Source organism: Hyperolius riggenbachi, chromosome 2 (assembly GCF_040937935.1).
Source record: "Hyperolius riggenbachi isolate aHypRig1 chromosome 2, aHypRig1.pri, whole genome shotgun sequence".
In the NCBI taxonomy this organism is placed as follows: domain Eukaryota; kingdom Metazoa; phylum Chordata; class Amphibia; order Anura; family Hyperoliidae; genus Hyperolius; species Hyperolius riggenbachi.
The window spans coordinates 473,434,663-473,454,689 of record NC_090647.1 but is presented as its reverse complement, the minus strand read 5'-3'; the positions used below and the strand labels follow the sequence as shown (position 1 = coordinate 473,454,689).

General features: G+C 42.9%; 1 protein-coding gene across 1 annotated transcript in view; it reads right to left on the bottom strand.

Moving 5' to 3' along the window:
* CLUH (clustered mitochondria homolog) overlaps positions 1-20,027 on the bottom strand; it is a 116,917-nt gene that overhangs the window by 27,902 nt on the left and 68,988 nt on the right. The window contains exons 14-22 of the mRNA XM_068270236.1: positions 19,716-19,868; positions 14,699-14,761; positions 12,966-13,210; positions 4,724-4,808; positions 3,137-3,290; positions 2,550-2,689; positions 1,369-1,449; positions 1,156-1,281; positions 27-148 (exon numbers count right to left, since the gene is read on the bottom strand). Coding sequence (XP_068126337.1) covers positions 27-148; positions 1,156-1,281; positions 1,369-1,449; positions 2,550-2,689; positions 3,137-3,290; positions 4,724-4,808; positions 12,966-13,210; positions 14,699-14,761; positions 19,716-19,868 — 1,169 coding nt within the window. The remainder of the gene's footprint in view (positions 1-26; positions 149-1,155; positions 1,282-1,368; positions 1,450-2,549; positions 2,690-3,136; positions 3,291-4,723; positions 4,809-12,965; positions 13,211-14,698; positions 14,762-19,715; positions 19,869-20,027) is intronic.

Sequence of the window (20,027 nt, the reverse complement as noted above, 5' to 3'; positions counted from 1 at the left end):
TCCTGGTAGACCTTCAGATTTCTCACCTTAGCGCCACTTTGAGAGACTTGGCTCCATGATACTTGGAGTTAATGGTGAGTGCGTTCTCCAGGAATCGGAGGGCCAGGTCATACTCCATTACTCCATGCAGCACAAGGCCAATGTTGCTCTGTAGAGACATAGGACATGAATCATGGGAAATGATTAGTATTAAGATTACAAACCATAAAGATAACATGAACACAGATAGAACCCTAGCTTGGCTTTATCTAGTTGCCATATAAATAAGCATTAATTCAAAAATTGGCTTTCACTCCAGGGGTGCAAGTACAAATTAACCACCCTAGCTTTACAATTATTGCAGCCATGCAAGTGCCTTTTTTTTTTTTTTTTTTTTAAGGTTATTTTTTTAGTGTAGCTAGCACTAGGCTAGCTACACTCTCCCCCCAAAATCCCCTGGCACTGTGTCCCCACCCTCCGCCAGTGATATTTACCTGGCCGAGATCTCCGCCATAGCTTCAGACGTTGCTATGGCGGCGATCGGACATGACGTCATTGACGTCTTTCGCAGTTCCGATCGCCGCCATAGCAACCCCTGGAGGCTATGGAGAGGCTATGGGGGGGGGGGGGGGGAGGTAAGCAAAAACAGAGGCGATCGGGGGGATCAGAGCAGGCCGGCGGCGATCGGAGGAGTGATGCAGGTAGCCAAGCGCTACCACCACCCCCTCCGAAAATTTGGTGCAAAAAGACCCTCCAGGGGCTGAGCAATCCACCGCGGCTGAGCTCGTCATTACTGCCAAGGTGGTTAAGCCCCCCCTCCGGCAAAACTTTGATGGGCCCCCTTAATGTCCATAACCCTTCCTTTGCCTCACAGCCTGGAGGCCCATCTTACATGGCTCATAAAACAAGAGTGGCCATCAGGGTATTCAAACCCACACCCAAAAATACCTGATCTGGACTATCGGAGAAAGGGAAAGTTAGTAGTTGACCCCCTCCCCTACACACACACACACACACACACACACACACACACACACACACACACACACACACACACCTCTGGGCGCCCCTAGTTACGCCTCTGCTTCACTAGCTTTATCACAGGAATTACAAACATACTAATAGGTTGATAATGTCAAGCAGGGAAATACGTATGATCACCGTGGTAATACTTACATCTAAAAGTGCCATTTCTGGGTGTCCTTCTCCAAACACAACCAGCATTAGGTATCGAGCCCGGTACAGCAAATTCAATGCACTGGAGAGCTGGCTATTTGCGAAGCAGTACAGTGCTAGGTGCATCTATATGGAGACACAGGCAAAGGCGTCAGAGGATCTCCCAGGATACCAGCCAGGCAACGCAGAGCGACAGGGAAGACAGATACTTACATATTCCTGGATAGTGCTGGGGTGCTCAATGCTCAGAATTCTCTCACTCATCAGAACAGCTTTCTGCTGGTTACTTAAGGCCTTAAAAAAAAAAAATACATAAAGCACTACTTTAGTATCTTTTATGGATGTTTTGCGGATGTGGATGATGGGTGAATTGAATCCTTTGTAGTGTTGAGGTCCTGTGCTTGCCACTAAATACAAATGCATGTGATGAATATCATCTTAACACATCTGCACGGGGTCTGTCCAGGTGTTTTTGCTTTCTCCCACAATGCAAAGTACACAGTATAATCTTGTTATAGTAAACCCTTGTATAGTCAACATTCGGGTATAGTAAACTAAATGTCCAGATCCTGGACAAGCACCATCATAAGTAATTGGTATAGTAAACCCGATATAATAGAACTTCTCTTAAAGTAAACCTTTTTTTGGCCCCTGAGGTATTATGTATCTGGCTATAGTGGAAAGTGGGCAGGCAGTTGGAAGACCCATAAGCCGCGACCGGTGGGCGGGATGGCAGTTACTTCCTGCTCGCTATCTGCACAGTACTCTGGGTCTGCATGGATTACCTCAAAAGCATCAGCCAGTGCTTTCTGTGTAAGCAGCTGCCTGATAACTGAGGGAATCAGGCAGCCCTGCATAACCAAGTCATCTGTGACTTGCTTGTGCACGGCTGCAATGCTACAGTATCCTCTAGGCTGCACAGAAATGTGGGCAAAGGAGCACACTATCAGTACAGTATCTGCATTAACTGGTGAGACCTATGCTTCGTGTGCAAGCTGTTACATACAAACCCCATCATATTGAGCACTGTGCATTTTGATCTAGCCTAGACACTGTCTTGCTGAAGCATTAAAAAGAAAAAAATGACTCCCAATTATTGTTAGAATTAAGATATAGTACTATAGTACACTTTATGCACTTGAATATGACAATTTCTGATAAACTTCTGCTATAATAAACCACTTTTCCTGGCCCCTTGGAGCTTACTATAAAAGCATTATACTGTATCAATAGATTAACTGCCACTCGCTACAGACAGGCAATGCTCTTCTAATACTCAGTAGATTTAAAAAAATCCAATGTATACATTTTTTTTCATATGATCAGGTAGAGAGGTGACAGGGAAAACTGGGAAATGGTTCACACACTTAAACCAGCAAATTCATGTAATTTACCTCAGTATAGTCGCCCATGATATAGTTGAGTCGGGCAAGCAGACGCAGGCAGGCACAGATCTCCACGTGCATGGCACCATACACGTTATTAAATAAGTTTAAGGCTTCATTGATTAATTCACACCCTTCTTTCAAAAACCCTGCAAATCATAAAAAATAGCAATAAGATACGGTACACATAATACATGTTTCCATAGACATGGGGGAAGGATGGATAGGAATAGGTTTAAGGTCAAACCTGCGAGTATAGGGAGCTACAATGTACAGTATGTAAAGTGCCTCACGCTACTACAGTGCTTATGTAAGAGTAATGACGTGGTGGCTACAGGCCAAGAGGATGATATACAGATAACTATCAGAAAGCTGGCAGGCAGGTTTCCTGGCATTACTGTTTGGTGTGCTGACATAATCTATATGGCTGAAGTCATCACATGTTCTGCACCAACACGCTTGCCAGACTACACAAATTAACTATGTGCAGAATCCTCAGCTATGATGAGGGCGGCAGAAAGTCAATTCTATGGGGTGTTTCCTTACAGAGTCGCACCTTGACTGAGACACCCAGAGATCCTGACAGGCAGACTCACCCTGTTGTACTTTAGCTTGTCCGCTCTGGAAGAAATGAAAAGCATCGGAAGCTTTGGGATTGACATGTTTCACCACAGGGAAAATATTCAATATGTCCTCCTCCGTAAAGGTGGGCTTGTGTCTGCTATCAAAGTTGTACTCTTTGAGCAAAACCTACAAGCGTGAGAAAGCAAGACGCAGACATTAAAACATACTCAAATTACACCTGAAGTTAAAAAAAAAAAAAAAAATACATATACAGTTAGATAAGTTACCCCAGTAATGGGAAGGCTTCCTGGATCCTCCCACAGCTCACCATTCCAGGCCAGGGTCCTTCTAAAACAAGGATCTTGAACTCCAGTCCTTAAAGGCCAATGTGCTCACACATTTTGGCTCAATGCAAATGAATTAACGGGACTGAATCAAGAAAGATGTGGTTCAAGTAGAATACTTTTTTTCAGTCCATCCTAAACGCATGGATATGGCCCTTGAGGACTGGAGTTCGACACCTGTGCTCTATTTGACAATAGCTTGTTGAATAGGTTTATTTTGGCTGTTCTCCCCGACCAAAGACTAATGCATCTGGACTAGGCACGTGGGAGGGCGGTCCATGCCTGCACAGTAGAACGAAGCGGTTGACCATAGAGAAATACTGACTCCATGTTGCCTGGGTATGCCAGCTCTGCAATGAGGAAGCAGACAGCAGCAGTACTTGAGGGGCGGGGACATGGTCTTACATGGCAACAAGAAGCAGCAATGGGCGTGTTCACTATTGGACAAGATTGCAGCTAAAACTTGAACAGGTACAGAGTTGATATGGAGTAAACATTATTATAGATTTATGTATCACCAGCATATCCCAATTACCTGATCTACTGCTAATGGAAGTGTCTATGCCTAGCAAAGCAAGTCTGAAGCCAGTATCACAACTGCATAGCAAGGTGTCTCACTTCAAAGAGATGCACATACAGTATGCCTTACATGCAAATGTAATGCAAAAAACATGAAGCTTGAAAGCGGACCTCCTGATATTGATTGGCCCAACTCCAAGGTGCATGCAGTTAGCATTAAATTTAAAGGAATACTGTAGGGGGGGGGAGGGGTCGGGGGGAAAATGAGTTTAACTTACCCAGGGCTTCCAATGGTCCCCCGCAGACATCCTGTGCCCACACAGCCTCTCACCGATGCTCCGGCCCTGCCTCCGGTTCACTTCTGGAATTTCAGACTTTAAAGTCTGAAAACCACTGCGCCTGGATTGCCGTGTCCTCGCTCCTCTTCATGTCACCAGGAGCGTACTGCGCTGGCCCAGTATGGTCTGGGCCTGCGCAGTACACTCCTGGTGACATCAGCGGGAGCGAGGACACGGCAATCCAGGCACAGTGGTTTTCAGACTTTAAAGTCTGAAATTCCAGAAGTGAACCGGAGGCAGGGCCAGAGCATTGGTGAGTGGCTGCGAGAGCACAGGATGCCTGCGGGGGGACCATTAGAAGCCCCGGGTAACTTCAACTCATTTTCCCCCGACCTCCCCTACGTTATTCCTTTATAGTCTGAATGATTTGAGCCTCATTTGCCACCTCCAATGCTGTGATGTGAGAGCAAGGACTTACCTGGATACCAACTTTAGCACAGATCTCTCGGAGAAGGCTGATTTTCTGGAGATTGTACGTTTCTACAGCCTGGTCCACATTTTCACTACAGCAAGAGGAGAAAAATCACATCTTAATCACACTATACATGGATTAGCTTCAGATTTATAGACAAGTAAATCTTCCAGTGTAAAGGATTGTATACATGTTCGATTATCGCTATCCAGAACATTGTAGGTGACGGTTTTGGGGTGACTGCAATTAAAAATGAGCATTGTACAGACATGCAGCTCGACCAAAACCAAGCAGCCTGTTCTAAAGGGAGATAACATAGGCTATATTCTCGACTGAAATCATCTCGGGTGACGAAAATTGAACATCTGTGCATAGCAAAGTGTGTTTAACTATTTTGTTAAAGTGATCCTGGAGGGAAAAAAAAAAAAACTTCCACTGTAGGGTACTTGGCTCGGGAGGGGGAAGACTCTGGATCCTAGAGGCTTCCCCAGTCCTCCTTAGCAGAGGCGATCCAGCGGTGGAACCCCTGAAAATCCACTTGTCATACTAGCGGATTTCCACTCTGGCCTCAGGGGAAATAGAGTGTGATCTTCTGTGCAGGTGCGAGCCCCCTGCACAGCAGAGCGGACCCGATCAGGTTTGGCTATTTCGGCCAGAGCCCGAGTGGAAAGCTGCTAGTGCACCTGGCCCAGACAGACCAATGTAAATGTTATTGTTACTGCTTGTTCAGGGGTGCCAGCGCAGGATCAGTCTGTCTGAGGAGGATGGGAGGAGCCTCATTAGAATCCAGAAGCAAGTATCTTTTAAATCACAGGTGTACTTTAAAGCAAAAAGTACAAAGACCAAGGACTCAACCAATAATGAGAGTCAACTAATAGTGAGGTTTTCACAGAATAGTTACTTTATTTGGAACATAATACATGAAGTAGCACTGGCATGACATTTCGGGCTGGTTAGCCCTGTATAAAGGGCACTTGATACAGGTCGACCCAGCCCAAAACGTTGTGCCAGTGCTACTTCATGTATTCTGTTCCAAATAAAGTAACTATTTTGTGAAAACCTCACTATTGGTTGAGCCCTGGTCCTTTGTACTCTTTGGATCTGTTGGGAGGTGGTGGACTCCTTGTTGTTCGGTGGCTCCCGAGAAGACACTACACAAGCCTGCAGGGGATCTCCTATTTGCATTGCAAACCTCAACTGAAATTACACTAATGAGACTGTTAATTGTATGTGCTGTACTAATAGTAAATGGAATATATGTAACAGAACTGAGTGTGAAGTTTTTATTTCCAAGTTTAAGGGCTTTATTTTTAAGACTACATTCTAAACAGCAATCACGACAGTCCAATATAAACCTGCTTTGTTGAGCTGCAAAACAAACAGAAGTAATGGACCTTTCAGAATTCCAGCACTAAAACCTTATCAGTATGGTTTCCTCAGCCAGATAAGTGGATTTTGACCTCTATTTTCTTTTCAGGACATCCAGCTAAATTTGACAAGCTGTTCTACAAGCTCATCTGCACAGATAATGCTGTAATAAGCACATAAGCACCCTGGCATCTCCCATGTGTGCCTGTATACACTGCCTGAATCTAGCACAATCCCTCAGTATAATGGATACTGGGGAATTTATAAAGACTTCCTAGCATTTATCTTTCTGCCTGAAGCCAGCACTACATATGCCTGTATATTAACGCAAACTTGTTCTTTAATTCCACTCTATTTTAATAGTAGTAATTCTATTTACAGACTTATTAGATGCTGATTTATTTTTTTACAGGTATATTCACACTATCAGTGTGCAAATGCACTCATATCTGGCCAAAGACAAATAAAACGAGAGCCCAATCTAGTGTAGTATAAGTCAAGATATGTTGTATAAATGAAATTATACTCACAAGTGTAGGTCACCACACAGGCAACCACTGGATAGGCAGGAGAATTATAACCTGACCACACTCAGGTCTAAAAAGTCTGTAGATAGAAGATGGGGATACACCCCTCCACCAAGGGTGGACTAGATCAACAGTGTAACAAGAGTAACAGAGGCGCCAACAAAGAATAAAAATGATTAAAATCTGTTTGAAAGGAGGGAAGTGGGTGGACTCACCTCCCTCAGGTAAATCAATGACCGGATGAAATGAGCAGTTATTAATATAACCGTAACATTTAAACATCTCCAAGTGTGCAAAGCGTTTTACGGGCCACTATCCCGCTTCATCAGGCAATCAAGTTTGCAGAAAACTGGTGGAAAAAAATAGAAGAAAAACAATGCTAGGGGACGCTTGGAACAAAACCATTGACGCATAGTGCGTTTGCATAACAGAAATTCACATGATGTACAATAAATTGTCCTAATTGCTCTAACATCACTGTTAATCAACTGTACATCACTGTTCAATGTGATTTTGTATAGAAAATGTCAACCTCGGTTGGTTTGTATTTATATAAACATGCATCATGTGATTACATACAGTTGTGGTTGCATAAGACATTGGTGCAACAAAACATGTGAACTTAAATGATAAAGCATCAAACCATGAGCCGGAATATATACAGTATGTGTACCCTGGCCTAAAAATGCAAGTGTACATATGCACTAAGTGCAGCCACATTATAGGCATAACAAACTGCTAATGTATGCTGGCATAAAGTGTTAAATTGCATATGCACGGCGGCATGAAAATAAAAAGAAAACCATTGTTGCTTACCAATAGGAGGTCAATCTCTGGGCCAAGCGCCTCTGTAGGGGTCTGAGGCGTCCTGCAGGTCAGTTATATTGTTTAACTGGCACCAAACAAACTACATTTCTGGGAGGGTTTGTGCGCCGAAAATGTTGCACGCCCCTAATCACTTCTCGCGCTACAACGTGACGTCAGGGCAGCAGGATGCGACGATAATGTCGCACCGCTCTGGCTCTGCTGCTGGTATAGCGGATGAGACGATAACATCGCATCCGCCCATCAAAATGTAGTACCGTAGAGTGGCAGCGGGCGCATGCACCATGAAGGGGACGTGCGCCGCCGGCGCCATATTTAGTTAGGGCAGGTCCCGCACTGGCGCACTTTCTAAACAAAATAGACTACATCACTGAATCCAACAGACTACTCGACAACCCCCTACATTATACTAGGCTCGCCAGAGACCCCACTGCCTAGTTTAATTCTACCCTCAAATTATTTATCAATCAAGCCTTTCTTAATGGTATTATGACCAAAAACGAACGCAACGTCATCATCAATCATCATCCAAAAACAGTTTTTCTTATCTCCCCAAAATTCATAAAAACCTCATCAAGCCACCCGGTAGACCGATTATCTCTGGTATGGAATCCATTACTAGCAATTTATCCAAATTCATTGATCACCATCTACAGCCATTAGTACAGGCACTACAGTCCTACCGGAAGGATTCTCAACACCTGATTGACTTACTGAAACCAATATCTTGGAACACAGATTACATCTGGTTAACATGCGATGTATCCTCACTTTACACTAACATTCCACACCTTTATGCCTTAAATCATTAGAATATTATCTATCCACCAATCCAGACATGCCTCCTTCACAACAACTATTCATCAAACACTGTACGGAATTCATTCTACATCACAATGTATTCTCCTTTGCAGATAACTTTTATCATCAAATCACTAGTACGGCCATGGGGAGTTCATTTGCGCCATCGTATGCCAATTTAGCCATGGGCTATCTCGAGCAACTAAAATTCCATGAACCACATCCATTTACCAACAATATTGTACTAAATAGAAGGTACATCAATGATCTTATATTTATTTGGAAGGGGGAACAAACTGACATCCTTTTGTTTTTGAACTTTCTCAATGACAATCCGGCTGGCCTGACCTTCACTTCCCAACACCATCCCATATCCATTGAATTCCTTGATCAGGTTCTCTACATCAGCGACAACACCATAAAAACTAAAACTCACTTCAAAACAGTAGACTCCAACAATTATATACATTTTGACAGTTTCCATCACCGCCCCTGGACCACTAACGCACCCTATTGCCAATACAGAAGAATCTTCCGCAATTGTACAGATTTCTCCGAATTCCAAAACCAATCCAACATTCTCACGAAAATATTCTCAGAACGAGGCTATCCTAAAAAGCTCATAAAATGGCTGAATAGAGTACTGGTTAAGGGCACTGCCTTTGACATGGGAGAGCAGGGTTCGAATCCAGGCTAGGGTCAGTACCTATTCAGTAAGGAGTTCAAGGCAAGACTCTCTAACACTGCAGGGTGGTCTCCTGAGCGCGTCTCAGTGGCTGCAGCTCTTGAGCGCTTTGAGTCCGACAGGAGAAAAGCTCTATATAAATGTTCGTATTATTATTATTATTATTAGTATAAAAGATGCAAAACATAAAGCAACAATAGCCCCAGTCACCACGACCCAAACGGATGATTCAACTAATCCCATGTCATTCCCCAGATTTCTTACTGGTTACAGTAAACAACACACACAGATACGTTCAATCTTACAGAATAAATGGGAAATATTGACACAAGATCCGCACCCCAGACTAACATTACCAAAAATCCCCCTACTTCCCTTCAAAAGGGCTCCAAATCTCCGCAGACTACTAGCACCCAGCAAATTTCGACATTCTTATCCTCAGAACATGAGGACTACCTTTCTCCATAACCCGGGTTCCTCCCCATGCAACCATTTACTTTGCACAGCCTGTCAGTTCATTAGCACCACCCAGAACTTCAAATCGATCACCAACACTGTATTCCCCATCAAACAAAATATAACCTGTACATCAAGAAACGTAATCTACCTCATTTCATGCCTGCAAGCTACAATAAGTAGGACACACAACCCAACTGGTCCGGGACAGAGTAGGACAACATAAAAGGAACATACTCAAACAATACCCCCTTCATAGTGTATCCAGACACTTCAGTACCCATCACGATGGCAACCCACAATCACTGACTATCACTCTTAAAGAATCCATACAGGCACCAAATATAGGTTATAAGGAACAAAGAAATGTACTGGATACAAATTGAGGACCCTCACTCCAGAGGGCCTCAATTAAGTACTTGAAAAACTTCATTAATTTTTTTTTTTTTAAAATAGTCCTCTTATCGCACCTTATGTAGTTATTGTCAAGAATACGATCTATTACCTTTGTTTTTACTGTTATATTAATACCTGTATTTAATGATTTCAAATTTGACATGTCAACCTCTACCTATATTGTTTTTGAAGGTGATGGTTTTTTTATTGCTCTGCCACGGTCTATATAGTTTTTAACACCCTGGTTTATGAATTTTTATCAATTTTATTAACAAAAAAAAAATTATTTCCTTTTTATATATAGATGCATACATCCTCATGTGTCTCTTAAGTTTCTGCTTTGTTTCCAGTTCTATCAAAAATCTCCAGGTGGTACCAATTTGGGCCAAATTATACACTAATTTCACCAAAATGCAAAAATATGCCCTTGTATTCACAAGTTGCTGGTTTCTAAAAACAACCACCGCCAGGTGGCAGCATAATAGAGCGAAGGGTTACATTACCCCCTCAGGCCTGGTGCACACCAAAAACCGCTAGCAGATCCACAAAATGCTAGCAGATTTTGAAACGCTTTTTCTTCTTTTTCTGTAGCGTTTCAGCTAGCAATTTGCGGTTTTGTGAAGCGTTTTTGGTGTAGTAGATTTCATGTATTGTTACAGTAAAGCTGTTACTGAACAGCTACTGTAACAAAAAACGCCTGGCAAACCGCTCTGAAGTGCCGTTTTTCAGAGCGGTTTGCGTTTTTCCTATACTTAACATTGAGGCAGAAACGCATCCGCAATCCAAAATCTGCAGCAGCCCGGGAGTATGCGTTTCTGCAAAACGCCTCCCGCTCTGGTGTGCACCAGCCCATTGAAATACATTATCCTAGCGGATCCGCACCCGCAAGCGGATCGCAAACCGCAGCAGAACCGCTCTGGTGTGCACTAGGCCTTATTCTCACTTATAATTAATTGGTCTACTCATTACCAAAGCGAGCGACCAATGTGCTTGTGTTTCTATATCATTATCAGCTCCCTTATGACCCCTACACATATTCCCCCAACTTCAGGGCTTGCGCAACCCGCAGTGCGGGATCTGCCCTAACCAAATATGGCGGCGGCGCACGTCTCCATTGCGCATGCTCTATGGCACTACATTTTCTTGGGCGTATGCAACGTTATCGTCGCATCCGCTTTACCAGCAGCATCCTGCTGCCCTGACGTCACGTTGTAGCGCGAGAAGTGATTAGGGGCGTGCAACGTTTTCGGGGCACACAAACCCTCCCAGAAATGTAGTTTGTTTGGTGCCAGTTAAACTATATAACAGACCTGCAGGACGCCTCAGACCCCTACAGAGGCGCTTGGCCCAGAGATTGACCTCCTATTGGTAAGCAACAATGGTTTTCTTTTTATTTTCATGCCGCCGTGCATATGCAATTTAAAGAGAATCTGTACTCTGAAATTCTTACAATAAAAAGCATACCATTCTATTCATTATGTGCTCCTGGTCCCCTCTGTGCTGTTTCTGCCATTCTCTGCTGCAAACCTGGCTTGTAATTGCCAGTTTTAGGCAGTGTTTACAAACAAACTAACCAGCTTCTAATAGGCTCAGCTAAGCAGAGTGTGTTAGTCACACAGAGCCTGCAGGGGGTGTGTACAGCTTCTAGCTAATCACAAGCAGCCCTGCACATTCCAGTCTGACTGCCTCAGCCTGACTGTGCCGACTATAGAGAGAAGATTAGATCATATAACAGAGATAACACAGCTACTGTGCAATTAGGAAAAGCTGCAGTAAGCCAGACCACATTAGAAAAGGCATAGGAACTTATAGCATAGAAGAAATAAAGATAAACAATTTGTTACAGAGTCTCTTTAACACTTTATGCCAGCATACATTAGCAGTTTGTTATGCCTATAATGTGGCTGCACTTAGTGCATATGTACACTTGCATTTTTAGGCCAGGGTACACATATATATTCCGGCTCATGGTTTGATGCTTTATCATTTAAGTTCACATGTTTTGTTGCACCAATGTCTTATGCAACCACAACTGTATGTAATCACATGATGCATGTTTATATAAATACAAACCAACCGAGGTTGACATTTTCTATACAAAATCACATTGAATAGTGATGTACAGTTGATTAACAGTGATGTTAGAGCAATTAGGACAATTTATTGCAGATAATGTGAATTTCTGTTATGCCAATGCATAGTGTCAATGGTTTTGTTCCAAGCGTCCCCTAGCATTGTTTTTCTTCTATTTTTTTCACCCAGTGTTCTGCAAACTTGATTGCCTGATGAAGCGGGATAGTGGCCCGTGAAACTTGTTGCACACTTGGGAGAGGTTTAAATAAATGTTACGGTTATATTAACGGCTCATTTCGTCCGGTCATTAATTTACCTGAGGGAGGCGAGACCACCCACTTCCCTCCTTTTAAATGGATTTTAATCGTTTTTATTCTTTGTTGGTGCCTCTGTTACTCGTTACACTGTCATATCTGGCCAAGTTTATTGAGCATTGAAACTCTATTGTAATGGTGCCGCTTGTTCGCCTGTCACTACTTTACACATACATTGATATGACTTACAAGCAGCCATGACAACTGGTATAAAATTTTCATGCTGGCCAGAACTATAGCATCTAATTTACTACCACTAATGGGGTAACCGTAACCATTGGCATCACTCCCTGTTCTAGTTGTGCCTTCCTTTGTTGCCCCTGGCCTGGCAGACATTTTTTCATCCCCACCCCAGAGTAATGGCAGTGGAGCATCCTGTTTAGGTAATTTCTTCTCTCTCATCCAATCAAGTGCATAGGCCTTTTCTAAGGACTCCCTTGCAGGCCCCAAATTACTGTTCCAGCAAGCTCAAAGCACATTGTGGGGATGCACTGCTTCAGCTGAAAAGGCTCTTTCTCCTGCTTACCCAGCACTATGAAAATCAGCACACAGCTATAGGTTGCTTAGGGTTTATGAACTGGTCCTTTCTAACTGTGAACATTTTTTTTGACAGAATTTGCTTCATGTGTAAGCTAAATTAATGTTCTGTTACATGCATAAAATAATAAAGTCTATTCCTGAACTGGGGTTTTAACCCCTGATAAATGAATGTATCCACAACACTTTACTTTACACAGCACATGGCTTTCCTAGACAGGAGATAAGACACCCACCCCTTCATGCTGGGCGCACGTATAACTCACCATTCCATGCTAAAGTCAAAGTAGGCTTTGGCCTCAGTGCAGAAGTTCTTCCACAGTTCCTGCGGGGTGACACTGGCCCAGGCTGTGTTGTCAGCACTACTTAGGTTCCTGTTCTTGCGCTTCTTGTTCTTTTTCTTGGAGACCAGCTCATCGGCCGGGAGGTGGGCTACGGAGTTGGGGAAGGAGCTGAGAAAGCAGTTTAGAAAATGGCTAATGGCAGCAGACAAACCAGACAGCTCTACACCCTGTATGGAAACAAGACAAAGCTCTCATCAGAGTGTGTAGACATACTAAACGCCTGAAGTAATACAGAAAATCACAAGGCAATAACAAAACTGTACGGCTTAATCCATGAACAAAATGATCCTGTAGTGAAACACACACACAGGGCCCATACACACACACACACACAAAAAGGGGCCCATGCACTGGCTGATTTCAGCCATTGATAGGAAATCAATTCTATCGAATCAGCCTATCGATTTATGGCCGATTTTTATCGATTTGATCTGACTGGTTGGACAATCTAGGTCAATCTGCAGCTGGCAGCAGATCGATAGCCCATACAGTTGCATTAAATCTAATGATCCAATAATACATTTAGATCAACTTCCAATAGATTTCATTCTGAAATCTATTGGAAATCTGTTTCTAGTGTGTGGCACACATCAGATACTTTCCTGTCAGATTCGACTTGACAGACAGAAATCTATCTGATGGTCGAATCTGCTGCAAATCTATAAGTGTGTGGCCACCCAAAGTTTCCATTTCTTAAAAAATGCAGATCTGCACAGCGGGTAAACTGGCTCCTCAAACACACTCATGGGGAGTACTTTACAGGATTAGACTCTTGACTAAAACAGAGCTTTTATGATAAACTGCGATGGCACTTGATACACCGCCAGTCACATGACCCTACACAGGTATCCAGTGCAAGCTGGTTTCTATAAACCACCTTCTGATTGAACAATTGTTATACAAGTGTTCCACAAATATTACCCAAAACAGTTACATGAGATAACCGTCAAATATGTTTCCTTGTCCAACAGATAGTTACTACAGCAGTGTGACCAAACAATAGACTACAATCGCCCAAAAAGGTTAATAAAACGTACATTATTCACTGCCCTTGGGATTTTTCTGGAGGACAGCTGCACTGAATGTAAGCAGTGAAATCCTTATTTGGACTCCGCACAGCTCAATGATTGAACTAGATAGGACATTGCCATGCAAAATGTCCAGTTCTAATAACAGCTGTGCAGTAACCTGAGTAGTAAGGGTGGCCTCTAAGTATACTTAAGAAAAGAAAACTATACGGTGACGCTAGAGGTTTGTGATCATCTCAGGCTATGAAAATGTGTCTGTGCATAGCTATTTGCTTATGGACCCTGTTACAGTTTAATACTGAGCTATATAACCATCACTCAAGCCAGATAGGTCGTACCATTTGGCAAAATCTGTTTGTTGGACGTTTTGAAATGACTTTATTTCAGCGTGTGTACGAGGCTTTATGGGCTAACTGTGCAAATCAGCATGAGGTGGAGTTTTACAATGCCTCCTCAAAGCCTTTCGCTCTTCTAATATACAGAGAAATCATGCACCATACACCCTATTAGCATTAGCCCATCTACAATATAGGAAAGCTAGCATGCCATAGTCGGCTACAATGAAGACTTATTCCAGAAACATAAAGCAGCATAAACAAAGTCCCCCCACTCATTCCATCCCTTTACCTGCAGATACGTCTTGAAGATGTGCTTTGCAGATCTGGTGATCACTTCGCTGATTAAGATTTTCTAATAAAGAAAGAACATTTATATTTAACACATTTTTATCCCCAAAAAACGTACAGTATGACATGTTTACTGCAGTTCTCAGATAGCTGGATAGGGTACTGGTTAAGGCTGTTGCCATTGATATAGGATTTGAACCCTCATGCCAGTACATAAAACAGTAAGGTGTCTATGGGCAAGGCTCCCTAATGATCCTGGTTGCCCATGGATCGCACCTAAATGGCTGCAGCTTTGAAGTGATCTCCACCAGAAGTGAGGTATAAGTTTCCTTGCTGAGTCATGGTGGATATGAGGTCAGGGTGACATTGTACTGAACGCCCCTGCATCACACCATGCACATCTATATCATACATCTATATCACTTACTGAGAATATACGTCAGCTTCTGGCAGTATTTACTCTGATCATTAATATATGTCTCTGTAGTGATGACACATCTCCTGTAGGACTTACAGAAAATGTGAAAATATTCAGAACAATAACTAGCCCTCAGCAAACGCCACAATCTAATGTCCTTGCAACATGCTACAGACTTTTTAGTGCAGAGCCATCATTAACATTTCGCCTCTGCATCAATAGATTGGCCACACCAATAATTATATAAACAAGCTTTGTATTTTTTAAGGGATGAATGGGTTAATTAATTTTGTTTGCTCTTGGAAGCCTCATCACTCACTGAAGCTATGCAGCACTGAGCCACAGCAACAAGCTCTCCAGGCTCGAGAGATAAGGCTTTATTTATGGTAGAGAGCTTCTGTATGCAAGCTACAATGATAGAAAGCCCTGCAGTCTGAAAATACCACCGTTTGGCTTACAGATTGAACTGAATATTACATTAGTATAGTTTCCACCAACGCAAGCTGAATGTGACCAGTGGGAGCAGTTGTGGTTTTCTCACAGACGACATTACTGTGGGCCAAGAAGAAGGTCCATACCTATACAGTCAATAAAAAGTTGGGAGACAGAATCTTAAAACTCCATGTTATCAGGCTAATTCTGCATTAAACGTAAGCCAATTATCCTAGCAGTATGTTTTTGGCTGGAAACTGATCCTGGGACTCTAGTGCTGCATGGTGAGAGCTCTACCCACTGTACTATTTAGTAAGAACGGTTTAAAATCTTTCCTGCTTAAAGTGGTCTGATACTCAGCATTTCTTTTTTGCTCTAGAAGACTCCTTATAGCTTTAAAGCTACTATCATAAAAACAAAATGTAGCAGAATAGCATTTAAACAGTTAAACACAACACTTTGTCCTGCCATGGAAAGCCCCTTCAGCTTAGGATCCGATCAGAAGTGGAGATAATAGTATCTTTTGTTTACATTCCTCAGTTGTTACATTTTGTGTAACAACTGAAAACTAGCTCTCTCTGCTTCAAGCATTCACACACACTTCAGAGCAGCTCAATAGAAGATTTTAATATAGAATAAAAAGCATCTTGAATAAAATGCAATGGCAGCTTTCAGAGCAGATAAACTGTACTTTAGGAATTTGTAAACAGACATTATTACTTGGGCACAAAAGCATATATGGTAACTGTATGGGTATCAAAAAGTAGGAACACACATTGTTATTGAATGTTATGTCAGTGTTTCAGACCACTTTAAAGGGTAAACATGGATCATGCAATCTTTGTTTATTCTTTAGTAATACGCAGCTGCTGGTTCTGAGGCTTATCTATTGGTTTTAGTGCTTTGAGCTGTTGACCTGCATTCAGCCAGTGGCAGCAGTGTACCTGATCTGTATAGCCATTCTAGGAGAAATGATGAAAGTCAGAGGATCCACATCATGACAGCAAAGGTACAAGTATTACTGCGTTTCCCTGAAAATAAGGCAGTACCTTATATTATTTTTTGCTCCAATAGATGTGCTAGGGCTTATTTTTAGGGGATGTCTTATATTTCTATCAGGAAGTATCTCAGCAGAACGTTTCCTGTTCCTTTGTACTGTGCTGTTCCTGGAGTTTGTACTGATCAGGCACCGGTCCTGTCATCCCTGCATATAGCCGATAACCTTGCTGTGTGCTGGGATGACAGGACCGGTGCTCGATCGGCACTGCAACACAGTGTCCCTGCTTGCTGGCCGCCTCTTCTTCCTCTAACTTTCGCTAGGGCTCATTTTTGGGGAAGGGCTTATATTTCAAACATGCTCAAAATTCCAGCTCGGGCTTATTTTCAGGGAAAGAGGGTAGCAGTGGTTAGTAAATGCAGCCTCCATGTTCCTCTCATGTTCCGCAATCAGTAGTGTACCATCATGACAATGGCTACAACTCACAAAGCATTACTGCATGTGGGAATGCAGAAAACAGTTGATTTTACTGAACTTTTAAAGAGACTCAGAGCTCAGTCTAACTGCTGTTTTTAACTTACGGCCTGTTTCCACTAAATGCAGATTGGATGCAGAATGGATGCAAAAAAACTGACTCCAATGAATGCCTATGGGCCTGTTTCCACTAAACGCAGATTTTTCTGATGCGTATTTTCCCATAGGCATTCATTGGAGTCAGTTTTTTCTGCACCCATTCTACGTGTAGTGGAAACAGGCTCTTACCTGGGGCTTCCTCCATCCCCATAAGCATGGCTGTGTCCCTCGTCGTTCTATTGCGATATCCATTCAGCCGCGGTGAGCCCTGGTAAGCAGCTCAGCGACGTCAGCGGCGGACCTTCTGCGCATGAGCGGACCTTCCGCACAAGCGCAAAAGGCCCCGACTGACATCGCCGAGGCCGAGTCCGACTGAGCCGCGTACAGGGAGTTGACGGTGGCTGAACGGGAGATTGCAGGAGTACGGCGAGGGACACATCCATGCTTTTTGGGCTGGAGGAGGCCCCGGGTAAGTGAAAAAACAGCAGTTAGACTCAGCTCTGTGTCTCTTTAAGGCAACCATTAATGGTACCATTTTTTTTTTTTTTCAGCATCGAACTTTGAATGCACTTTTTATGATCAAATTTTATAGAAAACTGTGGTTGATTGGAAAAGGAAATAATTATTGATCCGAAAGTTGGAATTTATGAACGAATTGGATTGTAAAACCTCAAATCATTCTTTTAATGGAAACAACCGATCATTTCCTTTCGATTAGTTATGATCGTTCATATTGCGTCAAATCTGATAAAAAAAAAAAAAAAAAACAAGTACTATTAATGGGCACCTATAGTGAAATGTTAATTCACTAAGGCTGTTACAGCATGGCAAGCTGAAGTTACCGAACAGTACAGTAAATACCTCAACACGTCAGTAAATGTCAATTCACAAAGATTAGAACATGCAGTAAAGCCAAGAGGGATGTTCGGCATTTACCTCCGGCTCCTATCTGTCAGAAGCTAGCAAATAGCATAAAACAGCATTGACAGACAGCAGAGAGCCAATAGGACGAGCCTCCCCTCCTGCTTCTCACCTTATGCATCTTTGTGAATCAAGGGGATCTATTTATGAGGGCAAAGCCTAAGGGCCCGTTTCCACTAGCGCGAATTTGCATGCAGACAACGCATGCGGATTCGCATAGGCAATACAAGTGGATGGGACTGTTTCCACTTGTCAGTTTTCATTTGCGTTTTTATGTGCAGGATTTTTCTGCACGGTAGACCCTGCAGAATTCGCCTGCGTGTGGAATGCAGGCGAATCGCAGGCAATGTATTTAATAGGGAAATCGCATGCGTTTTTGCATGCGTTTTTTGCCGCGATTTCGCATTGAAAGTAATGTAAATTGACACAGGCAGTGACATGGTTAAAATCGCATATACCCTGCCTATGCGAAATCGCATGCGAAATCGCGGCAAAAAACGCATGCGGAATCGCATCCGCATGCGATTTTGTCAGCGGTGATATGCGGCGATTCCGCACCGCACTAGTGGAAACGGGCCCTTAGGGTACATACAGACGGCATACAAATGTGTAGCTGTGAGCCAGGAACTAAAGACAGAAGATTGCAGCGTACAGTTTTGAGACAATTCGCACCAGCAACAATTGTACAGACGCAACAACTTACAACAGAAGCAGTCTGCCACAGACTTGTAAAGGGATCATCATCGTCTGCTTCCAAGCTGTCCATCGACATTTGTACACACAACACAACTCTAAATTGCAAGATGGTTTGCACTACAAAAGTTGTGAGGTATTGAACGGTTTGATATCTCGTGCTAGGGCTTGTCTGCAGACAGTCTCTTGCTGCATACACAAGGAGCAATTGTTGCACAAACTGTCCTCAGTCTCCCATCTTGAGAGACATTTGTATGCCGTGTGTATGGGCCTTTACAGGTAAGTCAGTTTCTTATATTTTCTCTTTTAATCTCCTTTTCATGTATGGATGAAGTGTTTCAAAATAGTAGATTAAGGGAGTAACATGACACCCAGAGAGAAGAACAAGAAATATTTTGGATACTAAGTTCCTCAGATCAACTATGCAGTTATAGTCCAATTTTGATCCACTACCCTCAGCTGCCTATTGCACTTTTTACTAGTAGCTTATATCTCCTGTACACCAGCAATGCTGAGACTGTTGTCTGCTGGTCCAACCGCTTCGCTGTGAAACCACTTCACAGTAGCCCAAAGCTACATACAGGTCAAAGTAGGTTGTCTTCACATTAGGCATAATCAGCACTCTGCTTTTCATCCCCTTTGTGTCTCCAGGCCACTGATCAGCCCCTATTCTGGATCCCTAGTCCAATAATAAAAACATTGTGCTATAACATCACTCAAATGAGAGCAGTGCCATAAGGCTCTGCTTTCCTGACCTCTGTAGACAAGACAGACTCAAACCACCAGAACTTCAGCCACTAGGACACACTCTATAGGCAGCAGCAGTGTTAGGGAGTTTTACCCAATTACTGAATAGTTTTTGGCTTTCTGAACAGGCAGAGCCGAGATTCGAACCCTGGTCTCCTGTGTCAGAGGCAGAGCCCTTAACCAGTACACTATCCAGCCACAGAGACAGCTGTAGATGTGGATTGTGGTATTACTTACATAGACGTGATCTAACTGGGTTGGGACAGGAAATTTGTTGACAATATCTATGACTTTTCCCAAGTAGCGCATGTTAATTCCTCTCTGATGCATAGCTTCAGCCAATGTGGCTCCATCCATGGGAACTACAGTGTGATCAAGGCAATCTTTTATCTGTAAAACAAAGATAATTATACAACATTACTACTCATTTATTGCTATGACTATAATCCCCCATTCACACAGAGACATTAGTTAAGAAGAAGCCACAACTGCTAGTACAAGTTACTTTAACAAGAGGTATAATAACATAATAAGCATTGGGAGGGGTCA